At 37.0% G+C, this 26,727-nt stretch overlaps 1 protein-coding gene across 1 annotated transcript; it reads right to left on the reverse strand.

The window, feature by feature from the left end:
- Window positions 1-1,771: 1,771 nt before the first annotated feature.
- On the reverse strand, window positions 1,772-24,154 carry PDCL2 (phosducin like 2). Its single transcript, XM_068975632.1, has 5 exons — window positions 24,124-24,154; window positions 23,394-23,484; window positions 16,520-16,663; window positions 7,772-7,980; window positions 1,772-1,929 (listed from the first exon to the last, which is right to left on the reverse strand). The coding sequence occupies exons 1-5, from the start codon at window positions 24,152-24,154 to the stop codon at window positions 1,772-1,774; spliced, it is 633 nt and encodes a 210-aa protein (XP_068831733.1).
- Window positions 24,155-26,727: the final 2,573 nt, after the last annotated feature.

Below are 26,727 nucleotides of genomic sequence, written 5' to 3' on the forward strand. Positions count from 1 at the left end.
GAAGCTGAAGCTCCAGCATTTTGGTCACCTGATACAAACAGCTGACCTACTGGAAAAGTCCCTGATGCCAGGAAAGACTGAGGGCAGGAGGAGAAGAGGGCGCGAGAGGATGAGATGGCCGGATGGCATCACTGATGCAATGGACATAAACTTGGGCAAACTTTAGGAGATGGTGAGGGACAAGGAGGCCTGGTGTGCTGCAGTCCATGAGGTCGAAAACAACTGGGCGACTGAACAACAACAACTCAATCTGTATTTAACTTTCCCTCCACTTCATCATTCTCCACTGCCTCTATGGTCCCTGCTGCTGCTGCTGCTGCTACTAAGTCGCTTCAGTCGTGTCTGACTCTCTGCGACTCCACAGACGGCAGCCCACCAGGCTCCCCCGTCCCTGTGATTCTCCAGGCAAGAATGCTGGAGTGGGTTGCCATTTCCTTTTCCAATGCATGAAAGTGAAAAGTGAAAGTGAAGTCATTCAGTTGTGTTCAACTCTTCGAGACCCCATGGACTGCAGCCTACCAGGCTCCTCCATCCATGGGATTTTCCAGGCAAGAGTACTGGAGTGGGGTGCCACTGCCCTCTCCACTATGGTCCCTACCCACCCCCAAGAACAACAAATACCCTTTTCTGACTTCATGTTAAATTTCCTCGTGCTTGCTAAGCCGCTTCAGTCATGTCTGACTCTGTGCAACCCCTTGGACTGTACCCACCAGCCTCCTCTGTCCACAGAATTTCCAGGTAAGAATACTGGAATAGGTTGCCATTCCCTTCTCCAGGGGATTTTCCCAACCCAGCAACTGTCTCTCACGTCTCCTGCACTCTTTACCACTAGCACCACCTGGGAAGTCCTAAATTGCCTAGTTCTCACCAACTTATTTTTGTAATCTAATCACTTAAACTTAGCCTGGATTCTCTCAAAAACATCAGTGAATACCCAAAATCACCATGATGGGTCACCAATACAAACAAACTAGAATGTTAAACTATTACATGCTGGATTTAACACCATTTTCTCTAAAAGTGGTGTCAATTATTAAGCCAAGATAAAACATGCTGCAGGTCTTCTGCAGTGTCCAAATATTATATATTTTCTCATGATGAATTCTTCTGAGATTACTATTAAAAGATATGTAAGCTTCACAATATACTTTTCTCACTTCTCATGATTTAGAAACTTGCATGTTACACAGGTCTAATGATTCAGTAGCCTACTTAGCAAGCTAATACTTTCTGACAATAATAGAACTATTAAAAATTATAACAATGAGTAGAGATGTTTCTTAGTACTTTTTAGAATCTTTAAATTGCATTTTTTCATTGAGTGCTTAATTTTTTTAATAGGTAAGAGATTTCAAAGAAAAAGCATATGATCATAAATTTAAGTACTTTCACTCAAAGCCTCTGAATAATAGACTTTAATATTTATTAAAGTAAATTAAATTCCATGGTTCTTTTTCATTGTTTTTATTCACATGCCTCTTTGGAAGTGATTAGACAACACAGAGGACTTGTAATATATTTGTTATTGTCCAAAAAGGATCAGAAAAAGGATAAAGTACAGAAAAATATTAAGGGTTCAGGACAAATTCTAGTTTTGTTGGAGGCAATAAATATTCTGAAATATCTGGAAGTTTTTGTAATTACATATAAGCTATAATTCTAATATGAAAATGAAAATAAATTTATTTATAAATATTCTGATCTCTGATTATAAAGGCAGTGACAAAAATACTCCATATATAAACACTTTAAAGCTATTTATTAAATATTTCTATTTGGTGTCTTCATTATCACTGTTTGAGCTATCAGTGTCATCATAAATAGAAGTGTTTCTAATTGAAGATACCATCACATCTACAATGGCTCTTTTGGGGTTTTCTTCCAAATCAGTCTGTATTGCTCCAACTTCTGCTAGCTTCCATTCAAGTTCTGCAAAAAATAACCCATCAATAAATCAGATAAAAATCTTGGAACATCTATATGAAACAGAAGTTGACTCCAATAAAATTAATGTGGAAATGATGATATATTTATAATTTAATTACAATGAAAGTACTATGTCAAAATACACATTGGATATAGCAGAGTTATACTTAAAGGGAGAAATTATGGCTAACTTATTTTTAAATGACTGAAAATAGTGCTTTGAAAGTACAAAAATGAAGCTAGGAAAAAAAAATTAAAGTAAATCCAAGGAAAGCAGAAAGAGAGATATAATGAAGAAGAGACTTTAGCAAAGGTTGAAAAACAAAATCAATAGAGGTGACTAACAAAATCACAAGTTGGTTCTTTGAAGAGACTAATAGACACACCTTAGGCAAAAAAGATCACAAGAAAAAGAAACAAACTAAACAATATAAAGAATTATATGGGGCAAAACCAAGATAAAGATTTTAAAGCCATGAGGCTACTATGAGAAAAAAGTATGCCAATACATTTGAAAATTTTAATGGGAAAACTTCAACAAAAAAATGTGAATTATGTAAACATATTTAAGAGTGAAATTGAAAAAAACTGAACTGATAACAAAAAACCCCCAATCCTGCAAACTGCTTATTTTGTTAAATTTATTCCTAAGCACTGTGTAAATGAACAGAACATTTGTGAGGAAAACTACAAAATAAACTTAAGAGGAAAATTACAAAATATAATACAATTGGCCCTTGAACAGTTGAACTGCAGAGGTTTGCATGTATGTGGATTTTTTCAATAAATGCATATTATAGTACTACACAGTCCATAGTTGTTTGAATCCACAGATGCAGAACTGTAAGTACAGAGGGCCAACTCTAAAATTATGTGTGGATTTTTCACTGCATGGGGGTCAATACTCATAACTCTTGTGTTGTTCAAGGGCCAACTGTATATACATTATATTTATGAAGAAAGTTACCAAAAAAAGAAGATCAAAATTAATGACAAGCTATATCTTATTCACAGTGAGGAATATTCGCTATTATTAGGATATCAAGTCTTCAACAATTAATCTTTAAATGTGATTCTAATAAATAACCAACAAGATTTTTCACAGACTAATTCCAACATTTGTATTACATCTTGAAAAAGACTTGCCCTACTACAGACAGCTAAATTGTTAGGAAGGTACAGTAATTAACATAGTACTGTACTGATTCAGGGATAGACAGAGCAGACCATTGGAACTTAGTAGAAACTTCAGAAACAGATTGAAGCATCTTTTTTTAATCCTGAAAATTACATAGGAGATATCAAAAGTTGGGGGAAGACACCTCACATACATTAAGATGGTTACTATTTAAGAAAAAAAAGGGAACGAACAAGTGTTGGTAACGATGTAGAAGAATTAGAACTTCTCTGCATTATTGGTGGGAGTGCTAGATGGTGCAGCCCCTGTGGAAACTGTATGCTGTTGCTCAAAAATTAAAGTAGAATTGTTATATGATCCAGCAATTCTACTTCTGACTATACACTCTAAAGAACTAAAAAGAGGGACCAGACTAGATTATTTGCATATCCATGTTCTTAGCAGCATTATTCACAATAGCCACAAAGTAGAAGCAATAAATCTGTCCATCAACAGATTAATGGGTCTGCCCTGTAGCTCAAAGGGTAAAGAATCTGCCTGCAACGCAGGAGACCCAGGTTCGATCCCTGGGTTGGGAAGATCCTCTGGAGAAGGGAATGGCAACCCACTCCAGTATTCTTGCCTGGAGAATCCCATGGACAGAGGAGCCTAGCGGGTTACAGTCCATGGGACTGCAAAGAGTCAGAACGACTGACTGACTAGCACTACACTAAAATGTACTATAAAAAGTACAATGAAATATTATTCAGCCTTAAAGTTTTAAAAAGGAAGGAAACGCTGACACATACTACAATACAGATTCATCTTGAGGACGTTATGCCAAGTAAAATAAGCCAGTCACAAAAGGACAAAACTGCATAATTCATTTATACGATGTACTTTGAGAATAGTCAAATTCAGAGTTAGAAAGTAAAATGGTGGTTGCCAGGGGCTGGAGGGAGCAGAGAACAAAGAGTTACTGTTTAAGGATACAGAGTTGCAACTCTTTGCAAGATGCAAAGAGTTCTTGAGATGGATAATGGTGATGATGGCACAACAGTGAAAATATACTTAATATCATTTAACCATATACTTTGGGCTTCCCTGATAGCTCAGTTGATAAAGAATTCGCCTGCAATGCAGGAGACCCTGATTCAATTCCTGGATCAGGAAGATCCACTGGAGAAGGGACAGGCTACTCACTCCAGTATTCTTGGGCTTCCCTGATGGCTCAGATGGTAAGGAATCCGTCTACAATGTGGGAGACCTGGGTTTGATCTCTGGGTTGGGAAGATCCCCTGAAGAAGGGAAAGGCTACCCATTCCAGTATTCTGGCCTGGAGAATTCCACGGACTGTATATGGGGTTGCAAAGAGTCGGACAAAACTGAGCGCCTTTCACTAACCATATACTTTAAAATGATTACATAATATAACTTATTTATTCATAAATTAAGTTCTGGATATATAATTTATTGCAGGGTAACAATAATTAATAATACTGTATTATACATTTTTAATAATTCAAATGATGAATTTCATGTTATGTGTATTTTTAAATAATTTAAATTTTTTTCAGATATTATAATTTTAAAAAGTATAGTCCAGAAACACACTACTCATGATAGTGACTGCTTAGTGGGGCAGGGAAGGGAACAGAACTAGGAATGGAAATATAGGCAACTTCAACATCTGTACTGTTTATTTCAATAATAAACAAATAGTTGAAGGAAACATGAACAATGTTCACATTTGTTATTTTGGGTAGTGATTATGTGAATATTTTCTATATTATTGTTTGTATACTTATGTATTTTTTAAATTAAGAGGATAAGGCACAACAGATGGCCAACAAACATATGCATAGATGCTCAACAATGCTCATTATTAGAAAAATGCAAATCAAAACCACAATGAGTTATCACCTCACACTAGTCATAATGGCCATCATTAAAAAAATCTACAAACAATAAATGCTGGAGAGGATGTAGAGAAAAGGGAACCCTCTTGCACAGTTGGTGGAAATGAAATTGATTCAACCACCATGGAACAACAGACTGCTTCCAAATAGGAAAAGGAGTACGTCAAAGGCTGCATATTGTCACCCTGCTTATTCAACTTATATGCAGAGAACATCATGAGAAACGCTGGGCTGGAAGAAACACAAGCTGGAATCAAGATTGCCGGGAGAAATATCAATAACCTCAGATATGCAGATGATACCACCCTTATGGCAGAAAGTGAAGAGGAACTAAAAAGCCTCTTGATGAAAGTGAAAGAGGAGAGTGCAAAATTTGGCTTAAAGCTCAACATTCAGAAAACTAAGATCATGGCATCTGGTCCCATCACTTCGTGGGAAATAGATGGGGAAACAGTAGAAACAGTGGCAGACTTTATTTTTCTGGGCTCCAAAATCACTGCAGATGGTGATTGCAGCCATGAAATTAAAAGATGCTTACTCCTTGGAAGGAACGTTATGACCAACCTAGACAGCATATTAGAAAGCAGAGACATTACTTTGCCAACAAAGGTCTGTCTAATCAAGGCTATGGTTTTTCCTGTGGTCATGTATGGATGTGAGAGTTGGACTGTGAAGAAAGCTGAGTGCCGAAGAACTGATGCTTTTGAACTGTGGTGTTGGAGAAGACTCTTGAGAGTCCCTTGGACTGCAAGGAGATCCAACCAGTCCATTCTAAAGGAGATAAGTCCTGGGTGTTCATTGGAAGGACTGATGCTGAAGTTGAAACTCCAATACTTTGGCCACCTCATGCAAAGAGTTGACTCATTGGAAAAGACCCTGATCCTGGGAGGGATTAGGGGCAGGAGGAGAAGGGGACGACAGAGGATGAGATGGCTGGATGGCATCACTGACTCAATGGACATGAGTTTGGGTAAACTCCCGGAGTTGGTGATGGACAGGGAGGCCTGGCATGCTCCAATTCATGGGGTCGCAAAGAGTTGGACACGACTGAGAGAATGAACTGACTGACTGAACGTCACTGGTGGAGAACAGTATAGAGAAACCTTAAAAAACTAGGAACAGAAACAGAATTACCATACGACCCAGAAATCCCACTACTGGGTATATATCTTGTGAAAACCATAACTGAGACGGACACATGTACACCAATGTTTGCTGCAACATTTTTACAATAGCTAGGACATGGAAGCAGCCTAGATGACCATTGACAGATGAATGGATACAGAAATTGTGGTACATATATACAATGGAATGTTACTCTGCTTTAAAAAATAACGCAAGTCAGTCCTAATGAGGTGGATGAACCTAGAGCCTACTGTACAGAGTGAAGCAAGTCAGAAAGAGAGACACAAATATTTATATTCATACATGTGTATGGAACGTAGTGAGATGGTACTGATGGACCTGTTTGCAGGGCAGCAGTGGAGACACAGATAGAACAGACATGTGGACACAGTGTGTGTGTGTGGGGGGGTGACTTCAGAGAGTAGCACGGAAACATGTACATTACGATATGATGCAGGGAGCTCAACCCAGTGCTCTGTGAAAGCTGAGAGGGGTGGGATGGGGTGGGAGATGGGAGGAAGATTCAAGAGGGAGGAGACATATGTGTACCTGTGACTGATTCATGTTGATGTGTGGCAGCAACCAGTACAATATTATAAAGCGAATATCTTGCAATAAAAATTTAGAAAAATATACTAAATAAATTTCAGCCCTGAAAAAAAAGAAAAAAAAGAGGATAAGGCACAGGCTGAAAAAGTAAGATGGTAAAATAAAGAAGGAAGGAAAACTCTGGAACAATTAGAATTCTGGGTCTACTAAGGCCAAAAACAGTTCTGGGGGAATGATAGAGTGAAAGAAAGACTGTTAAAAATAGTTGTTCACAGTGGCTTTAATATGATGGTAAGAGAAATGATTTTAATAATACAGAATTATATCAGCTCCAAGAAATGACTAACTGAAGAGTTAGGTCTTAGAACTAGGTTTGGAAGTAAACATTTTTCGAGAACGTAAAACTATAATGCCCTTTGCTATGTACTATGAAAAAGAAAATAGTAGAAGGCACAGTCCTTGCACCTGTTAGGGAGACAAAACTCAAAGGGAATGGGTTAACCAACAAAATCTGAGAATATGTAGATAAATGGAAAATAAGTTGTGTATAGAATATATGCTATAGAAATTCAGTAGAGAACATGAAAACAGATTATTAATTGGTCCAGCATCACATAATGGATTAAATGGAAACCTAAGAAGGAATAGGGTTTGGAAGGAAGGATGAAGCAGGGTAGGGTATTTAGGGTACAGAGAAAGAGTAAGAAACAAAGTATTGGGTTGGCCAAAAAGTTCGTCCAGATTTTTGTAATATTTTATGGAAAAACCTGAACAAATTTTTTGGCCAACCCAATATAAAGGGACAAATGAGTTAAGTGTGTTTGAGATAGTGGTTGAAGACCAGCTTGGTTGCAGCAGAAACTGCAGAAAACATTGAGAAATACAACTGGATAGATGGGCTGAAATTTTTAAGCATATGATTCTGAATTTTTAATGTATTTAAAACAAAGAATCATTAAGGATTTAAGCAAGTGGGTATTATGATAGTATTATAGTAGGAAAGTTAATCTGAAGGCATATAAAAGAAACTAGAAACAAGGGAAAAGCCTAATGTTTTATGAAAATAAATTTTCATGATATTTGTTAAGTTATGTAAGTTTTCTTAACAGGCAAATTTTAAAAGTAACATCATTACCTTCGAGCTTGAGATTTATCCCTCCACATTCTATAATTCCAATGAATTTGCCTTCTATCTGACCATTTTTATAAACAAAAATGGTTGGTAAACAATTGTCATGGTAGTGTTCAATACAGCTATTCACGATCGCTTTGACAAATTTAGTTTCAGGAAACTTTCTTGCTAGGAGACTAAGATGCTGGTTAACCAACAAACACATTGGAATGCTAAAAAGAGAAACAATACACACAACATCTTTAAAAAAAACAGGCTACTTATCTCAATCTAATAAAATAAGTAAAACATTTCCATGACGAAAATATATCTTTAGATTTTCTTTTAATATAAGATCGCATCAATTGTAATCCTCTATTTTTACCTTTAGTAGTGATAAACTATAGAGTCTCTGATTTTCATTACAAAAACTGTTATAGCCTGGGAATGAAGCCTGCTACCATGGGAATTTGCAGCCTAACTAAGGCTAACCACATTTGACTTGGCAGCAGTGTAATCGAGTACAATGTAATTGAGGAACCAGTAAGTTCCTAGTTTATAGGACACTGAGGGGGAGGGGAGGGGAAAGAAAGAAAAAAAATACAAAGCAGGACATGTCTAGGGGATCCTTAGCAGTTCTGAATTGAAACAAGGGGACCCAATTCTTGGTCATAGGTTATTTCCACATCAGAAGTTTTTATCTCAAACCTCCTTGAATTCCTTTTACTCAAACTTCATCCACCCTTTTCTTTGACATGTCATATCCTATTCCCCAACACCCAGAACTGTTCACCGAAAATTTAAAATTGATCAGAAATGTAACAAAAATCGGCAATTCTAGCTCTATCCCTTAACTCTCATTACACTCATGTTTTAATTAGTCACTTTTCTTTATCACTCACTCACAGCTTTATTAAATTCTTTCAAAGCTAATCCTCAGCTTTATCCCACACTCCTTCCATTTCCTATGGGGCCATTCTTTATTTTGTTATCCTATTTTCTTAAGCTATCCTTCTCTACTCTACATAAACATATTCAAAATACTAGAAAATTTTTAAAAAGTCCTTTCTCATTCTCTCTCCCTCTAATAACTACTCTCTCCTGGTCACAGCTCAGATGAAAAAAGATTTTAAAAATCTCTATATCATTCACTTCCCTTCTTAAAAGGCTCTCCTTTATTGATTTCTGTGATAACTTTTTCTATGAATTTCCTTTTTACTCCTTTGACTTACTCCTTATGTCAATACCTCCTTGTAACTATGTCCTAGACCCTCTTCTCATTCTAGACACATTCACTGGGCATTCTTAAAAAAAAAAACAACAACAACACTAAATTTGATGCAAGTGTATCTCACCTTCATCTTTGTATACATTTTCTCATCATTCATACGGAGGATATTTGAAACAATTCAGTAGAGGAAAGAAAGATTACTGTGAACCATGTTAATCAGAGAAAAGGTCTTTGTCTAACAGACAAAATTAGTACATTATTCTCTTGAGATCTTCCCTGGTGGCTCAGATGGTAAAGTGTCCGCCTGCAATGTGGGAGACCTGGATTCGATCCCTGGGTTGGGAAGATCCCCTGGAGAAGGAAATGGCAACCCACTCCAGTATTCTTGCCTGGAGAATCCCATGGACAGAGGACCCTGATAGGCTACAGTCCATGGGGTCACAAAGAGTCAGACACGACTGAGCGACTTCACTTTCACTTCACTTTCTCTTATACTACACCTTACATGTCCTTTCAATACATACATCTATATAGATAGATAAATAGATAGATATACACATGAAACGTTTGATTTGTCTCTTGTACTATATCATAAAAGCATCTTGTTCCCATTTGTATTCTCAACTCCTGCAAACCGTCATAAGTATTGTTGAAGCTGAAGCTCTTTCAAGTGAGTGGCTCATACCAGGACATACTGCATGCTGCAGGCAGGTGGTAACCCTCCTGGACTTTATCCACGTTTCCCCTCTATATTTGTTTATGCACACTGCATATTTTATTATAATTAACAAATAAATAAAAGTGTGACAACAAAAGTCACTGTAGTTCTGAAGAATATCAAATGCATGCTTTGGAGAAACATGATAAACATGAATCACTTAGAAAAAAATTGTTGTGTGTAGCTCATTGTAAGCCAGCCTAATATAAATGCAGAGGAATAATATAGATTTCTGCACTCAAATTGCTTCATATGTACTTGTGAATTCTTGCTCCATTTTAAACAAACTCTGAAAATGAAACCAATCGTAATATACTAGGTCTTATCAATATTGGCGGAAGACTTTGTATATTTTTAAATTTGTCTTCTCTTTGCCAATTTCTGGCTTTTATCATCAATTGTTTTTTTTGCTAACCTTGTTTTACAAATTAGAAAAACTCAACAAAGTTTTAATAAAGTTTAACAAAGTTTAATAATAAAGGCCTGATATGATAGGACCACAGCTAATTTCATATTCAACAGTGAAAAGCTGAAAGCCTTTCCTCAAGATGAGGAACAAGGCAAGGATGCCCACTCTTACCACTTTAATTCAACATAATATTGGAAGTCCTAGCCAGAGCAATTAGGCAAGAAAAAAAATAAATAAAAGGCATCTAAATAGGAAAGGAAGAAGTAAAGCATGTCACTATGACATGGTATTATATAGAGAGAACCCTAAAGATTCCATCAAAAAAATGGTTAGAACTAATAAAAGAATTCATTAAAGTATACACAATAGTCAGTCACAATACACAAAAGTCAGTTATGTTTCTATAACTAAGAATGAACTAAGTTATGTTTCTATATACTAGGAATCAGAAAGAGAGAAAACAATCCCATTTGTAATTGCATCAGAAAGAATAAAATACCCAGGGGTAAAAAAATATCTGAAAACTACAAGACATTAATGAAAAAAAGTGAAAAGGAAACAAACAAATGGAAAGATATTCTGTGCTCATGGATTGGAAATATTCATATTATCCCAATCAATCTACAGATTCAATACAATCCTCATCAAAATTCCAATGGAATTTTTCACAGAAATAGAACAAATAATCCTAAAATTTGTAAGGAATCACGAAAAAAATCCAAGTAGTCAAAGCAATCTTGAGAAAGAAGAACAAAATTGGAGGCCACATGTTTCCTGATATTAAACTGTATTATAAGGCTATAGTCATTAAAACATTATGTAACTGGTAGGAACACAAACACAAAGGAAAAAAACACACAAAGATCAATGGAAAGCATAGACAGACCAAAAATAAACCCATACTTACATGGTCACTTAATTTATGACAAAGGAGGCAAAGAACACACAACAGGAATGAACAGTGTTGGGAAAACTGGACAGCAACACACATAAAAATGAAATTTGACCGCTGTCTTGCATCACACACACAAAAAATAACTCAAAAAAGATTAAAGATATAAATATAAGACCTGAAACCATAGAACTCCTAAAAGAGAACCTAGGCAATGACATAGATCTTGGTGATAATTTTTCAATTCTGACACCAAGAACAAAAGCAATGAAAGCAAAAATAAATCAGTGAAACTACATTATACTAAAAATCTTCTGCACAGCAAAAGAAAACCATCAACAAAATGAAAGGCAACCTACTGAATGGGAGAAAATATTTGTAAATCATATACCTGATAAGGAGTTAATGTCTAAAACATGTAAAAGAACTCATAAAATTCAATAGCAAAAACCCAAAGAATCTGATTTTAAAATGGGCATAAGATCGGAATAGACATTTTTTCAAAGAAGATATACAGATGGCCAACAGGTACATAAAAACATACTCAACATTACCAATCACCAGGGAAATGCAAATGAAAACCACAGTGAGATATCACTTCACACCTTTTAGAATGGCTATTATTAAAAAGACAGGAAATAACAATGCAGCAAGAATGTGGAGAAAAGAGAATTCTTGTGCACTATTTGCTGGGAATGTAAACTGGTTCAACTACTATGGAAAACAGTATAGAAGTTCCTAAAAAAATTACAAATAGAACTACCATGTGGTCTAGCAATTCCATCTCTGACTATTTAGCTGGTGAAAAAACACTAACCTGAGAAGATATATGCAGCCCCATATTCATTGGAGCATTATTTACAATAGTCAAAATACGTAAACAATCTGAGTGTCTGTCAGTGGATGAATGGACAGAGAAATTGCAGTATATATACTACTGAATATTATTCAGCCATTAAAAAGAATGAAATTTTCTCATTTGGGACAACATGGATATACCTATAGGGTATTATGATAAGTGAAATAACTTAGAGAAAGACAAATGCCATATGATCTCTCTTACATGTGGAATCTAGAAGGCTGCCACAGGGTGGGAGAAGTGGATAAAGGGGGACCAAAAGTTAGAAAGCCAAAGCAGAGAATCACACAAAAATATCTTTTTAAATTTAAATATTTTCTTTTCATCCGACATATATAAACATACATTAACTTAGTAATCTTTGATATTGGCTCAGGAGCTTCTCATTACAGCTTTTCTCATCTAAAGTACACAATAATGCATTGTCTTCCATATCTTCTTAGTACATGCAGGTCATATAGGTATATGTATGGATGATTCATTTTGCTGTGCAATAGCAGCTAATACTACATCATAAAGCAAGTATGTTGTTCAGTTTCTACATCACATCTGACTCTTTGTAACCCAATGGACAGCAGCACATCAGGCTTCCCTGTCCTTCACTATCTCCTGGAGTTTGCCCAGACTCATGTCCATTGAGTTGGTGAGTCTATCAAACCATGTCATCCTCTGTCCTATCCTTCTCCTCCTGCCCTATAATTCTAGTAAAAATTAATCTAAAAAAAGAAATCATCTTAACACTAAGTGATGTTATATATCAAGTTATGTAAAAAAAGCTAAGAAAAACAAAGTGCATACAGTTTAATTTATATTTCAGAATATATATATAGACAGATAAGTACAACTTGTTACAAATCTAGATACTGCTTTATTTTACTGGATGGCATACTTAAAGTAATATTAGAAATATGTACTACCTAACTCAAATCAGTTTTCCACATAAAACCGTGCCATTAATACTTTATAAGCTTTATTTTCCCTTAAACTGGTGAAGCCAGTTTCATGAGAAATATTCATGTGAAACAATCTATTCATGGGAAATAGATGGGGAAACAGTGTCAGACTTTATTTTTTTGGGCTCCAAAATCACTGCGGATGGTGACTGCAGCCATGAAATTAAAAGACGCTTACTCCTTGGAAGGAAAGTTATGACCAACCTAGATAGCATATTCAAAAGCAGAGACATAACTTTGCCAACAAAGATCCATCTAGTCAAGGCTATGGTTTTTCCAGTGGTCATGTATGGATGTGAGAGTTGGACTGTGAAGAAAGCTGAGTGCCGAATAATTGATGCATTTGAACCATGGTGTTGGAGAAGACTCTTGAGAGTCCCTTGGACTGCAAGGAGATCCAACCAGTCCATTCTAAAGGAGATCAGCCCTGGGTGTTCTTTGGAAGGAATGATGCTAAAGCTGAAACTTCAGTACTTTGGCCACCTCATGTGAAGAGTTGACCCATTGGAAAAGACTCTGATGCTGGGAGGGATTAGGGGCAGGAGGAAAAGGGGACGACAGAGGATGAGATGGTTGGATGACATCACTGACTCGATGGACATGAGTTTGGGTGAACTCTGGGAGTTGGTGATGGACAGGGAGGCCTGGCGTGCTGCGATTCATGGGGTTGCAAGAGTTGGACATGACTGAGCGACTGAACTGAACTGAACTGAAGCTTTATTTTCCCTCAAACTGGTGAAGCTAATCCACAAATATCTAATTAGAAGAATTTTATGATTACTGTCAGAATAAGAGCTGAGTCAGTGGTGTGACCCCACTTATGGGGCAGTGGTCTTAATGCAGGAGGCAGGTGGGAATTGGTGGTAGCAGTGAAAAGTATGGAATTAGGAGACTATGGCACTATAGATTGTGGTGCAGGGAGAAAATGGTTGCTTGAAAGTTCAAACTTGGTGTTGGGGTTTGAGGGCCAGAATTTAACCTCAGAAGAACTGTAAAAAAATAAGCAAGACTTTTGATATCAACTTATGAGCCTAGTTATGAAATCTGAGGTACAAAATAGGCAATGGGGTATACAAACAAAGCTAGTGGAGGTGATGGAATTCCAGCTGAACTATTTCAATTCTAAAAGATGATGCTGTTAAGGTGCTGCACTCAGTATGCCAGCAAATCTAGAAAACTCAGCAGTGGCCACTGGACTGAAAAGGTCAGTTTTCATTCCAATACCAAAGAAAAGTGAAGTGAAAGTGAACTCGCTCAATCGTGTCCGACTCTTTGCGACCCCGTGGACTGAAGCCCATCAGGCTCCTCCATCCATGGGATTCTCCAGGCAAGAATACTGGAGTGGGTTGCCATTTCCTTCTCCAGGGGATCTCCCTGACCCAGGAATTGAACCCAGGTCCCCCACATTGCAGGCAGATGCTTTAACCTCTGAGCCACCAAGGAAGCACAGTCGCGATACCAAAGAAAGACAATGCCAAAGAATGTTCAAATTACTGTACAATTGCACTCATTTCACAGGTAGCAAAGTAATGCTCAAATTTCTCCAAGCTAGGCTTCAGCAGTACATGAATGGAGAACTTCCAGATGTACAAGCTGGATTTATAAAAAGCAAAGGAACCAAAGATCAAATTTTCAACATCCGCTCTATCATAGATGCAGAAGGCAATGGCAACCCTCTCCAGTACTCTTGCCTGGAAAATCCCATGGATGGAGGAGCCTGGTAGGCTGCAGTCCGTGGGGCTGGGAAGAGTCGGACATGACTGAGAGACTTCACTTTCACTTTTCACTTTCATGCATTGGAGAAGGAAATAGCAACCCACTCCAGTGTTCTTGCCTGGAGAATCCCAGGGACAGGGGAGCCTGGTGGGCTGCCGTCTGTGGGGTTGCACAGAGTCGGACATGACTGAAGTGACTTAGCAGCAGCAGCAGCAGCTGGATCATAAAAAGAGCAAGGAAATCCCCCCAAATCACCCACTTCTGCTTTATTGACTACACTAAAGCCTTTGACTGTGTGGATCACAACAAACTGTGGAAAATTCTTAAAGAGATGGGAATACCAGACCACCTTACCTGTCTCCTGAGAAATCTGTATGCAGGTCAAGAAGTGACGGTTAGAAGCAGACATGGAACAATGGACTGGTTCCAAATTGGGAAAGGAGTACATCAAGATCGTATATTGTCACCCTGCTTATGTAACTGATATGCAGAGTACATCATGCAAAACGTCAGCCTGGATGAAGCACAAGCTGGAATCAAGATTGCTGGAAGAAATACCAACAACCTCAGATATGCAGATGATACCACTTTAATGGCAGAAGTGAAGTAAAGTCACTCAGTCGTGTCCAACTCTTTGCGACCCCGTGGACTGTAGCCTACCAGGCTCCCCTGTCCATGGGATTTTCCAGGCAATAGTACTGGAGTGGATAGCCATTTCCTTCTCCAGGGGATCTTCCCGACCAAGGGATCGAACCCGGGTCTCCCGCATTGTAGACAGACGCTTTACCGTCTGAGCCACCAATGGCAGAAAGAGCAGAGGAACAATAGAAAAAAAAAAAAAGAACCTCTTGATAAAGGTGAAACAGGAGAGTGAAAAAGCTGGCTTAAAACTCAACATTCAAAAACTAACATCATGGCATCTGGTCCCATCACTTGATGGTGACTAGATGGGGAAACAGTGGAAACAATGATAGATTTTATTTTCTTTGACTCCAAAATCACTATGGGTTGTGACTGCAGCCATGAAACTAAAAGACACTTGCTCCTTGGAAGAAAAGATATGACAAACCTAGGCAGTGTATTAAAAAGCAGAGACATCACTTTACTGACAAAGGTATGTACAGTCATACCAGTAGTCATGTATGGATGTGAAAGTTGGACCATAAAGAAGGCTTGAGCACCAAATAATTGATGCTTTTGGCATGTGGGAGGTCAAAAAAATAAGCATAAGAGACTTGATACATCCAAATGCACTGCATGATCCCTGATTAGGGATCAAAAATATATGTATTATAGAAATATTATTATGATTATTCAAAAATATATGTATTTATGAAAGAGATTCTGAAGTTATTTGGAGAGATTTGAGTTAAGGACTGGCTGGGTATTAGATGGGGCTTCCCTGATAGCTCAGACGGTAAAGAATCTGCCTGCAATGCTGGAGACATGGGTTCGGTCCCTATTAGGAATTATGGTTAATTTTGTTTGGTGAGAAAATATTATGGTTATATAGAAAAAAGCCCTTAGATTTTGAAGATGCACACTGAGATACTTAAGAGTAATGCATCATGTAATTCATTTTGAAATGGTTCTACAAATACACACATATAAATATACAAACAAAACGATACAAATACGGCAACATGTTCACTGCTGAAATCTACCTAGCTGGTATGTAGGGTGCTCATTTTATCATCCTTCCTGATTTTTTCTGTTTGAAATTTTCTATAAGCTTTTCAAATTAACTGACAAAGTACTTGTTTTTCTAATAAGTATGAGAAGTTCTTTAAGTTGCACCTGAAAATATATTAAAATAATTTAGTCCCTGAAGCCAATGACTCTACACATATATTTTTCTTTTTTAATTGAAGTATAGCTGATTTACTTTGTTTTCTTGGTAAGTCTTTGTTATATGCTTTATCAACATTAAAATGAAAAATATGTATCTTAAAACATTAGAATATTAGATTTTTACAAAAAGCTACAGTAATTACCTTGATCTGTATAGATGAATTATAACCCACACATCCTTTTCTGCATTTGTGACTTGATTCACATATTGATTTCCAGAAATTTCTCTTAATTCCCCAAATTTTTGTTTTTTCTTTAGAACTTTCCATTCCCGTAACCGCTTTTCCCTAGTTAAAAAAAACTACATAAAAATGTCATATTCTTAAGACTGTTCCCATATACAGTAATAATCTAGGGATGTGAACGGAATGCTAGCACATATGAACCTCTTTAAAGAATAATAATTATTAATGGCTTTACAGTGGCAATTCCTCTTTTTACATGGTTATTTGCTTTTTTCATGGGTATTATAAAATATAAGAAATTAGCTATTGATTTAAATTTATTGTTCTTGACTAAGTCAATTATAGTTATTGAGAGTTTATTTAGACATTGGACCAACAAATTCTTGAATACAGATTAGATAAAGGGAGAGCATGCCGAACAATAATAACTAACATTTACTGAGAGTTTACTATGTTTCCAGGCACTGTTTTCAGCATGTTTATTAATTTAACCTTGCAAAAGCTTAATGAAGTTAACACTATTATTATTTCCAATTATAAGCTCTTAGCTTTCATGCTAAACTGACTTTCAGTTCAAAGTCTTTAGTGAACATGTATATTGCAGGTAGACAGATGATAGAGAACAGTGATTATGAGTATGAACTCTAAGGTCAGACTAAACTGGGTTTAAGAGTCAGCCCCCCACTTACTAGTAGCATGGACTTGGCAAATTTTAATCTTTCCAAGTTTCAGTTTAACTCCAATGTGAAAAAAACTAAAATCTGCTTGCCTGGGACTGTTCAAGATTAAATGTAAGCATATAAATTTCTTGGGGTGGTACCTAGCATCATCCCATGAGTGTTCAATAAATGTTGCCTAACTATTCATTTACTGTTGTTTAGTCATTAAGTCATGTCTGACTCTTTGTGACCCCCAAGGATTGTAGCCTGCCAGGCTCCTCTGTCCACAGGATTTCCCAGGCAAGAACATTGGAGTGGGTTGCCATTTCCTTCTCCAAGGGATCTTCCTGACCCAGGAATCCAACCCACATCTCCTGCATTGGCAGGCAGATTCTTTACCACTAACCCACCAGGGAAGCCCTATTAATCTTATAGAGAACCTTAAAATGTGGTTAAACAACTCCCTCCAAATGCATACACTTTGATTTAGTTGTTAAATACTTGGATTCATGAAGCGATTCCAAATGGTTCTGACATACCTACAAGTATCTCAAAAGTTACTGACTCTATATACCTAAGGTACCTGAGAGTACTTACTCCCTTTCTTTTTCTCTCATTCACTGCTGGTGAGAATGCAAAATGATACAGCCACTTTAGAAGACAGTTCGGCAGTTTCTTTACAGAACTATACATATTCTTACCATATGATCCATTTATTAAGTGCCTTGGTATTCACTCAGAGGAGTTGAATATATGTTCGCACAAAAACCTTCACAGAGATGTTTACAGCAGCTTTACTCATAACTGCCAAAAGTTGTAAGCAACCAAAATGTCCTTTAGGAGGTGAAGGGATAAATAAACTCTGGTATATCCAGATAATAGAATATTATTCAGTGCTAAAAAGAAAGGAGTTAATAAGCCATGGAAAGACATGGAGAAACTTTAAATGCATATTATTAAGTGAAAGACGCCAACTTGAGAAGGCTATACACTGTACAACAGTCTGAAGAAGGCAAAACTGTAGACACAATAAAAAGATCAGGGGTTGCCAGCACTTGGCAGGGGAGAGAGATGAATAGGTTGATTACAGAGGATATTTAGGGCAGTGAAAATAATCTGAATGGTACCATGCTGCTGCTGCTGCTAAGTTGCTTCAGTTGTGCCCAACTCTGTGTGACCCCATAGACAGCAGCCCACCAGGCTCCCCCGTCCCTGAGATTCTCCAGGCAAGAACACTGGAGTGGGTTGCCATTTCCTTCTCCAATGCATGAAAGTGAAAAGTAAAAGTGAAGTCGCTCAGTTGTGTCCGATTCTTCACGACCCCATGGACCGCAGCCTACCAGGCTCCTCAGCCCATGGGATTTTCCAGGCAAGAGTACTGGAGTGGGGTGCCATTGCCTTCTCTGGGAAAGGAGTATATCAAGGCTGTATACTGTCACTCTGCTTATTTAACTTATAGGCAGAGTGCATCATGTGAAATCCCGGGCTAGATGAAGCACAAGCCAGAATCAAGACTGCCAGGAGAAATATCAATAACCTCAGATATGCAGAAGACACCACCCTTAAGGCAGAAAGAGAAGAGGAACTGAAAAGCCTCTTGATGAAGGTGAAAGAGAAGAGTGAAAAAGCTGGCTTAAAACTCAACATTCAAAAAAAAAAAACACAACTCAACATTCAAAAAACTAAGATCATAGCAGCCAGTCCCATTACTTCATGGCAAATAGATGGAACAATGGAAACAGTGACAGACTATTTTTGGGGGCTGCAAAATCACTACAGATGGTGCATGCAGCCATGAAATAAAAAAAAAAAAACTAGCTCCTTGGAAGAAAAGCTATGACCAACCTAGATAGCATATTAAAAAGCAGAAACATTACTCTGCTGACAAAGGTCTGTCTAGTCAAAGCTTTGGTTTTTCCAGTAGTCATGTATGGATGTGAGAGCTGGACCATAAAGAAGGCTGAGCACTGAAGAATTGATGCTTTTGAACTGTGGTGTTCAGAGTCCCTTGGACTGCAAGGAGATCAAACTAATCAATCCTAAAGGAAATCAGTCCTGAATATTCATTGGAGGGACTAATGCTGAAGCTGAAATGCCAATACTTTGGCCATGTGATGCGAAGAACTGACTCATTGGAAAAGACCCTGATGCTGGGAAAGACTGAAAGCAGGAGGAGAAGGGAATGACAGAGGATGAGTTGGTTGGGTGGCATCACCAACTTGATGGACATAACTTTGAGCAAGCTCCAGGAGTTGGTGATGGACAGCAAGGCCTGGTGTGCTGCAGTCTATGGGGTTGCAAAGAGTCGGACAAAATTGAGTGACTGAACTGAAATGTTGTTATATACTGTATGTCCACTAACATTGATTTATAATTATTGTTTTATAAACAATATAGAAAAAAGGGAGTTAAAAGCCAAAAGTATAGTAATATTGGCCTTTATATTTACCTATATAATTACCTTTACCTATATTTGTTTATTCTTCCTATGGTTTTAAGTTACTGTCTAGTGCCCTTTAATTTCATCCCAAAGGACCCCTTTAGCTAATTTTTAGGGCACTTCTACTAGTAACAAGCTCACTTATATTTCATCTAGAAATGTTCTTAATTTCTCCTTCATCCCTGTAGCATCAGTTCAGTTCAGTTGCTCAGTCGTATCCAACTTTTTGCAACCCCATGAATCGCAGCACGCCAGGCCTCCCTGTCCATCACCAACTCCCAGAGTTCACTCAGACTCACATCCATCGAGCCAGTGATGCCATCCAGCCATCTCATCCTCTGTCATCCCCTTCTCCTCCTGCCCCCAATCCCTCCCAGCATCAAAGTCTTTTCCAGTGAGTCAACTCTTCCCATGAGGTGGCCAAAGTACTGAAGTTTCAGCTTTAGCATCATTCCTTCCAAAGAACACCCAGGACTGATCTCCTTCAGAATGGACTGGTTGGATCTCCTTGCAGTCCAAGGGACTCTCAAGAGTCTTCTCCAACACCACAGTTCAAAAGCATCAGTTCTTTGGCGCTCAGCCTTCTTCACGGTCCAACTCGCACATCCATACATGACCACAGGAAAAACCATAGCCTTGACTAGACAGACCTTTGTTGGCAAAGTTATGTCTCTGCTTTTGAATATGCTATTTAGGTTGGTCATAACTTTTCTTCCAAGGAGCAAGCGTCTTTTAATTTCATGGGTGCAATCACCATCTGCAGTGATTCTGGAGCCCAAAAACATAAAGTCTGACACTGTTTCCACTGTTTCCCCATCTACTTCCCATGAAGTGATGGGACCGGATGCCATGATCTTCGTTTTCTGAATGTTGAGCTTTAAGCCAATTTTTTCACTCTCCTCTTTCACTTTCATCAAGAGGCTTTTTAGCTCCTCTTCACTTTCTGCCATAAGGGTGGTGTCATCTGCATATCTGAGGTTATTGATATCCCTGTAGCATAGTTTAGCCAAATATAGACTTCTTGGTTGATGAGGTGTTTTTTTTTTTTTTCTTGCATCCTCTAAGATTTCTGATGAGAAACTGGCTGATTGATAGTCTTTCTAAGAGATGTGTCTTTGTGTGGGCCTTTGAGTTTATACTAACTGGAGTCCTCTGAGCACCATAAATCTGTAGATTTATGCCTTTTCTCAAATTTGAGATGTTTCCAGCTAGTATTTCTACAGGTATGTTTTCTGCTCCATGTATGACAAATGTACTGCCTGGATTCTCATACTACACGTGCTAGTTTACCTAACAGTGTACCACAAACAAAGCCAATTAGGCTCATTTGCTTTTCTTTATTCTTTTTTCTTCCTGTTCCTCAGACTCAAACTTTCAATTGTCCATTGTCAAATTTTCTGTCTTATGCTTGTTCAAATATGCTTTTGAAGCACCTTAGTGTATATTTCAATATTGTACTTTTTAGTTTCAAAATGTCTTTTTGGTTTCTTTTTATAATTTCTCTTTATTGCTATTCTCATTTTGTTCATATGATGTTTTCCTGTTTTCACCTATGTCTTTCTTTAGCTCTTTGAACATCTTTAACTAAGGTGTCTTAAAAATCTTTGTCTAGTAAGTCTGACACTTTGGCATCTTCAGATACATTTTGCATTGATTTATTTTGTTCTTTTGGAAGGACCATACTTTCCTGTTTCTTTTTATGCCTTGTGATTTTTTTTTTTGAAAACTGAATGTTTCATGTAATTGATAACCCTAGAAATCAGATTCTTCTTCTCACTCATGTTTTTTGTTTGTTTTCACATCGGGTGTATTTATGACAGGATTTAGCCTGAGGTAAAAGCATACATCTCAGGTCTTTCCTGAGACTTCCACTTTTCCAAGGCTTTCTAAATTCTCCCATATATATGAATGCTTTTGAATGATTAAAAAAAAAAACCCTCAAAACCAAAAAAACAGATGTGGCTCCTTAAAATACCATGGAAGCCACTTGAGCCAGGAGGGTTGACACAATGGCTGCCAATCTCTGTGTCTGTACCTCTGCTTTTAGAAGCAGCAATCTGCAATCAGAACACAGAACCCTGATATTTGAGGACAAAGTCCTTAATGCCTACCTTGGCTCCAGCAAGCTGTGCCAGAAGCATAGGTTGCTGTTGAAACAGCTGTCTCCCATGGGGCTGTGGAAATGAGGGATGGGGAGCTGTTACTACACTGAGGACTGAAATCAACCAATACTAATTGTAATTTACCAGCCAAGCTTTATGCTGGAAATTTCAAGTATTCAAAATAGACTCCAGAGTTCCAAAGTCTTCACTTCAGTTTCTGCTAGTACAATCATTGCCTGGATAGAGAGATGGATTTCTGGAGCTTTTTACTCTGCCATCTTTTCTGGTGTCAAACTGACCAGTTGTTTTTGAAAAGTCTCTCAAATTTGGGTTTCTCTGATATATTCTTATGATCAGATTGATGCAATGCGTTATTGAGAATACCACCGATTGTGCGTCTGTGATAGAGCTGACGTGTCCTCCTTAGCACATCATATTATTGTGTATTATTGGTGATGTTAATCCTGGTCACGTTGCTAAGATGGGGTCTGCCAATATTCTACACTGTAAACTTAACTTTTTCCTCCTTTATAACTATTAAATATTTGGGGCAATACTTTGAGATTATGTAAAAATCCTGTTTCTATTTAAACTTTCACCCACTCATTTTAGCAACTATCAGTAGATTACTGTGATGTTCTGATGGTGACGTTTCCCTTTTCTTCATTTCATCTACACTTATTCACTGGAATTCTTCAGTGATGAAGAAGTGTTACTTTGTTGAATTTGTTCATGTATTCACTTACTTATCTGTATTACTATACATTTAAGGATAATCATTTTATTACTTATTTTATAATTCAACATTATAATAATTTAGTTTTTCAACTTGTTTCAACTCTGGCAATTATAAAATCTTTCAGTTTGGCTCTTGTGCCTTAAAATTTTCAGCACTTCCTTAACTTTCTGATAATGCCCCAGACTCATGCTGCTCTTTCTCAACTCACACTGTTGACTAAAGCAGTTCTCTAAGAAACACTGATTCCTTTTATTGAAGAATAGTATTATGAATCAAGAGCTGAATTTTACATATGTTCATTGCTACCAGAGTATTGCTGCTTCCAAACCAATGCACTGATTTTTTGTGTGTATTAAAACAACCTTGGATTCCTGGAATCAACCCCATTAGATCAGAATGCATTATTCTTCTTTTAAATTATTGGACTTAATTTGCTAATATTTTGATAAAAATTTTTCATACCTACATTCATAAGAGATGTTTTTCTGTAGCATTCTGTTTTTGCAATTTCTCTGTCTGGTTTTGGTACCAGGAGAAGTTAGGAAATCTATGCACTTGTTCTAACTTCTGAAAGAACTTATGACTAGCAATTAGTTATTCATTAAATGATAGAAACCCTTAACAGACATCATACTATAAGGAAAATCATGGTCCTCTTTTTATTAGCCTTCTAGTGACATTTTCCACTTTACTCATATGTAACTTGATGAAGTTCTGCTGAGTATTATTGAACAGTTTTTTATTTAAGCAAAGGTAAAAAAGATCAGGGGGAAAATCCATCTTATGTAAAGTGAGTTAGTTTTTAAATGTAACTTAAAAATTAGTTTTGTTCTTTTTAAAATATCAATACTTCATTCAAAAGCTCATAAATTATCCAAATGAATCACTGTACCTGTATATTTCAATAGCTCTCATATCTTCATCATCAAATTCATCTTCCATTTCCTTCAATTCTGCAAGAGTCATCCTTTCATATGGTTTAACTGAAACACAATAAGAAGTTGTAGATAAATGAGTTATTTAAAATCCAATTTTACTTGATAATTACCTGTCTAGAAAAACAATAGATAAATGGAAATCAAGAATATCTTTAATGTTGATATTAAAGTTTCTTCATCATATAAAGCTATATTGTGGTTGACTCTTTCAAGTTTGTTTGGAATATTATTACTCCCTCAGAGTTCACAGAACTATCAGAGTCGGACACAACTGAAGAGACTTAGCAGCAGCAGCAGCAGCAGCACCAAGTTACATTTACAAATAGATGTGAAAATCAACTAGACCTCATAAATGTAGAGTTCCCCAAGTACCTGGAAATACTGGCAAGTAATACATGTATACAGAATGACAAAAATAGAAGGTAATCACAAGGCAGAGAAATGTAACAGAAAAAAAAAGCTCATTAGGTTGAATACTAGGGCATTTCAGCTCTAATATTAGGATGTAACTTTCAATACATGAATTAGGAATTTTAGGTGTCAGCATCCTAATTTCAATAGTATGAATGGGATTTCTATTAAATTATTTCTAACATCCTATCTCCCTCTAAATTCACAAAATACATGATTACTATCATAACTGTATTATTCCCTTTACCCAGACCACCAAATGCACAACTATACCCATTGCTTCTTTCTGTAAACGTAAAACCATTTCTTCAATTTCATCTTTTGGCTCTTCTTTTGGAGGAAGAATGCCAAAATCTCTTAAAATATCATTCCATTCTGTATCTTCATTTGGATCCTATATAAAAAAAATTTTTAAACCTATTAGAACAGTTGTACATTTCAATATTGTAAAATTGATATGCAGCATTTCTAACCATGCAATTATTCATGAACTCTACAGATAAACTAGATAATTAGTTTTAAAGACTAGATTTCCCAGTACTAATGCAACTACATATATTGATTAAAAAAAAGAATACATCCTGTGCCCTCAATGTTATACTGAGATGTTTAATAAAAAAATATATATATATATACACTATTAATGAAGAAACTTGAAAGTCACAGAAAATAATTTGAAGACTATAATAGGCAAAACCAATTCACATCATGGTTGTAATCACCATCTGCAGTGATTTTTGAGCCCAAGAAAATAAAGTCTGTCACCGTTTCCATTTATTCCCCCATCTATTTGCCACGAAGTGATGGGACCCAATATCATGATCTTAATTTTCGAATGTTGAGTTTTAAGCGAACTTATTCACCCTCTTCTTTCACCTTCATCAAGAGGCTCTTTAGTTCCACTTTACTTTCTGCCATTAGAGTGGTACATCTGCATATCTGAGGCTGTTGACACTTCTCCCAGCAATCTTAATTCCAGCTTATGATTCATCCAGGCCAGCATTTCTCATAAGATACTTTGCATTTAAGTTAAATAAGCAGGGTGACCATGTACAGCCTTGACATACTCCTTTCCCAACTTGGAACCAGTCAGTTGTTCCATGTCTAGTTCTAACTACTACTTCTTGACCCAAATACAGGTTTCTCAGGAGAAAGGTATGGTTTGCTACTACAATACTTTAAAAGATTTCCCACAGTTTGTTGTGATCCATATATACAAAGGCTTTAGCATAGTCAGTGAAGCAGAAGCAGATGTTTTTCTGAAATTCCTTTGCTTTATTCAAGATCCAATTAATGCTGGCAATTTGATCAGTGGTTCCTCTGTCTTTTCTAAATCCAGCTTGTACATCTGGAAGCTCCTGGTTCACGTATTACTAAAACCTAGTTCAAAGGATTTTGAGCATAACCTTACTAGCATGTAAACCAGTGCAATTTTACAGTAGTTGGAACACTCTTTAGCACTTCCCTTCTTTGGAATTGGAATGAAAACTGGTCTTTTCTAATCCTGTGGCCATTGCTGAATTTTCCAAATTTGCTGACATATTGAGTCCAGCACTTTGACAGCATCATCTTTTAGGAGTTTAAATAGCTGAGCTGGAATTCCATCACCTCTGCTAGCTCTGTTTGTAGTAATGCTTCCTAAGGCCCACTTGACTTCACCCTCCAGGATGTCCAGCTCTAGGTGAGTGATCATACCATCATGGTTATCTGTGTCATTGAGACCTTTCTTGTATAGTTCTTCTGTATATTCCTGTCACCTCTTTTTAGTCTCTTCGTTTCTGTTAGGTCTGTACCTTTTCTGTCCTTTATCGTGCCCATCCTTGCATGAAATGTTACCTTGATATCTCCAATTTTCTTGAAGAGATCTCTAGCCTTTCCCTTTCTATTGTTTTACTCTATTTCTTTGCATTATTCATTTAAGAAGGGCTTCTTATCTCTCCTTGTTATTCTCTGGAATTGTGCATTTAGTTGGTTATATCTTTCCCTTTCTCCCTTGCCTTTCACTTCTCTTCATTTCTCAGCTATTGGTTAGGCCTCCTCAGGCAACAAATTTGCCTTCTTGCATTTCTTTTCCTTTGCAATGGTTTTGGTCATTGTCTCCTGTACAATGTTACAAACCTTCATCCATAGTTGTTCAGATACTCTGTCTACCAGGTCTAATCCCTTGAAACTATTTGTAGATTAGATTACACCTCCACTGTATGTTCATAAGGAATTTGATTTGGGCTCCAAAATCACTGCAGATGGTGATTGCAGCCAAATTAAAAGTCACTTACTCCTTGGAAGAAAAGTTATGACCAACCTAGATAGCATATTAAAAAGCAGAGTGACTCCAACAACACATTAGAAAGATCATACACCATGACCAAGTGGGCTTTATCCCAGAGATGCAAGGATTCTTCAATATCCGCAAATCAATCAATGTAATTCACCACATTAACAAATTAAAAAAGAAAAGCCATATGATTATCTCAATAGATGCAGAGAAGGCCTTTTACAAAATTCAACATCCATTTATGATAAAAAACTCTCCAGAAAGCAGGAATAGAAGGAACATACCTCAACATAATAAAAGCTATATATGACAAACCCACAGCAAACATTATCCTCAATGGTGAAAAATTGAAAGCATTCCCCCTAAAGTCAGGAACAAGACAAGGGTGCCCACTTTCACCGCTACTATTCAACATAGTTCTGGAAGTTTTGGCAACAGCAATCAGAGCAGAAAAAGAAATAAAAGGAATCCAAATTGGAAAAGAAGAAGTAAAACTCTCACTGTTTGCAGATCACATGATCCTCTACAGAGAAAACCCTAAAGACTCCACCAGAAAATTACTAGAGTTAATCAATGAATATAGTAAAGTTGCAGGATATAAA

The sequence above is a fragment of the Capricornis sumatraensis genome, chromosome 7 (genome assembly GCF_032405125.1).
Source record: "Capricornis sumatraensis isolate serow.1 chromosome 7, serow.2, whole genome shotgun sequence".
In the NCBI taxonomy this organism is placed as follows: Eukaryota; Metazoa; Chordata; class Mammalia; order Artiodactyla; family Bovidae; genus Capricornis; species Capricornis sumatraensis.

Bases quoted from the DNA above. Each gene is read 5' to 3' on its own strand.
- PDCL2 (XM_068975632.1), bottom strand. From the start codon at position 24,154: ATGGTTTTACGTTTACAGAAAGAAGCAATGG. The intron at 23,485-24,123 runs GTATAGTTGTGC...ATTGTGTTTCAG, and splicing joins TTTACAGAAAGAAGCAATGG to TTAAACCATATGAAAGGATG. The intron at 7,981-16,519 runs GTAATTACTGTA...TTCTCTTTTTAG, and splicing joins ATTCATCTATACAGATCAAG to CATTCCAATGTGTTTGTTGG.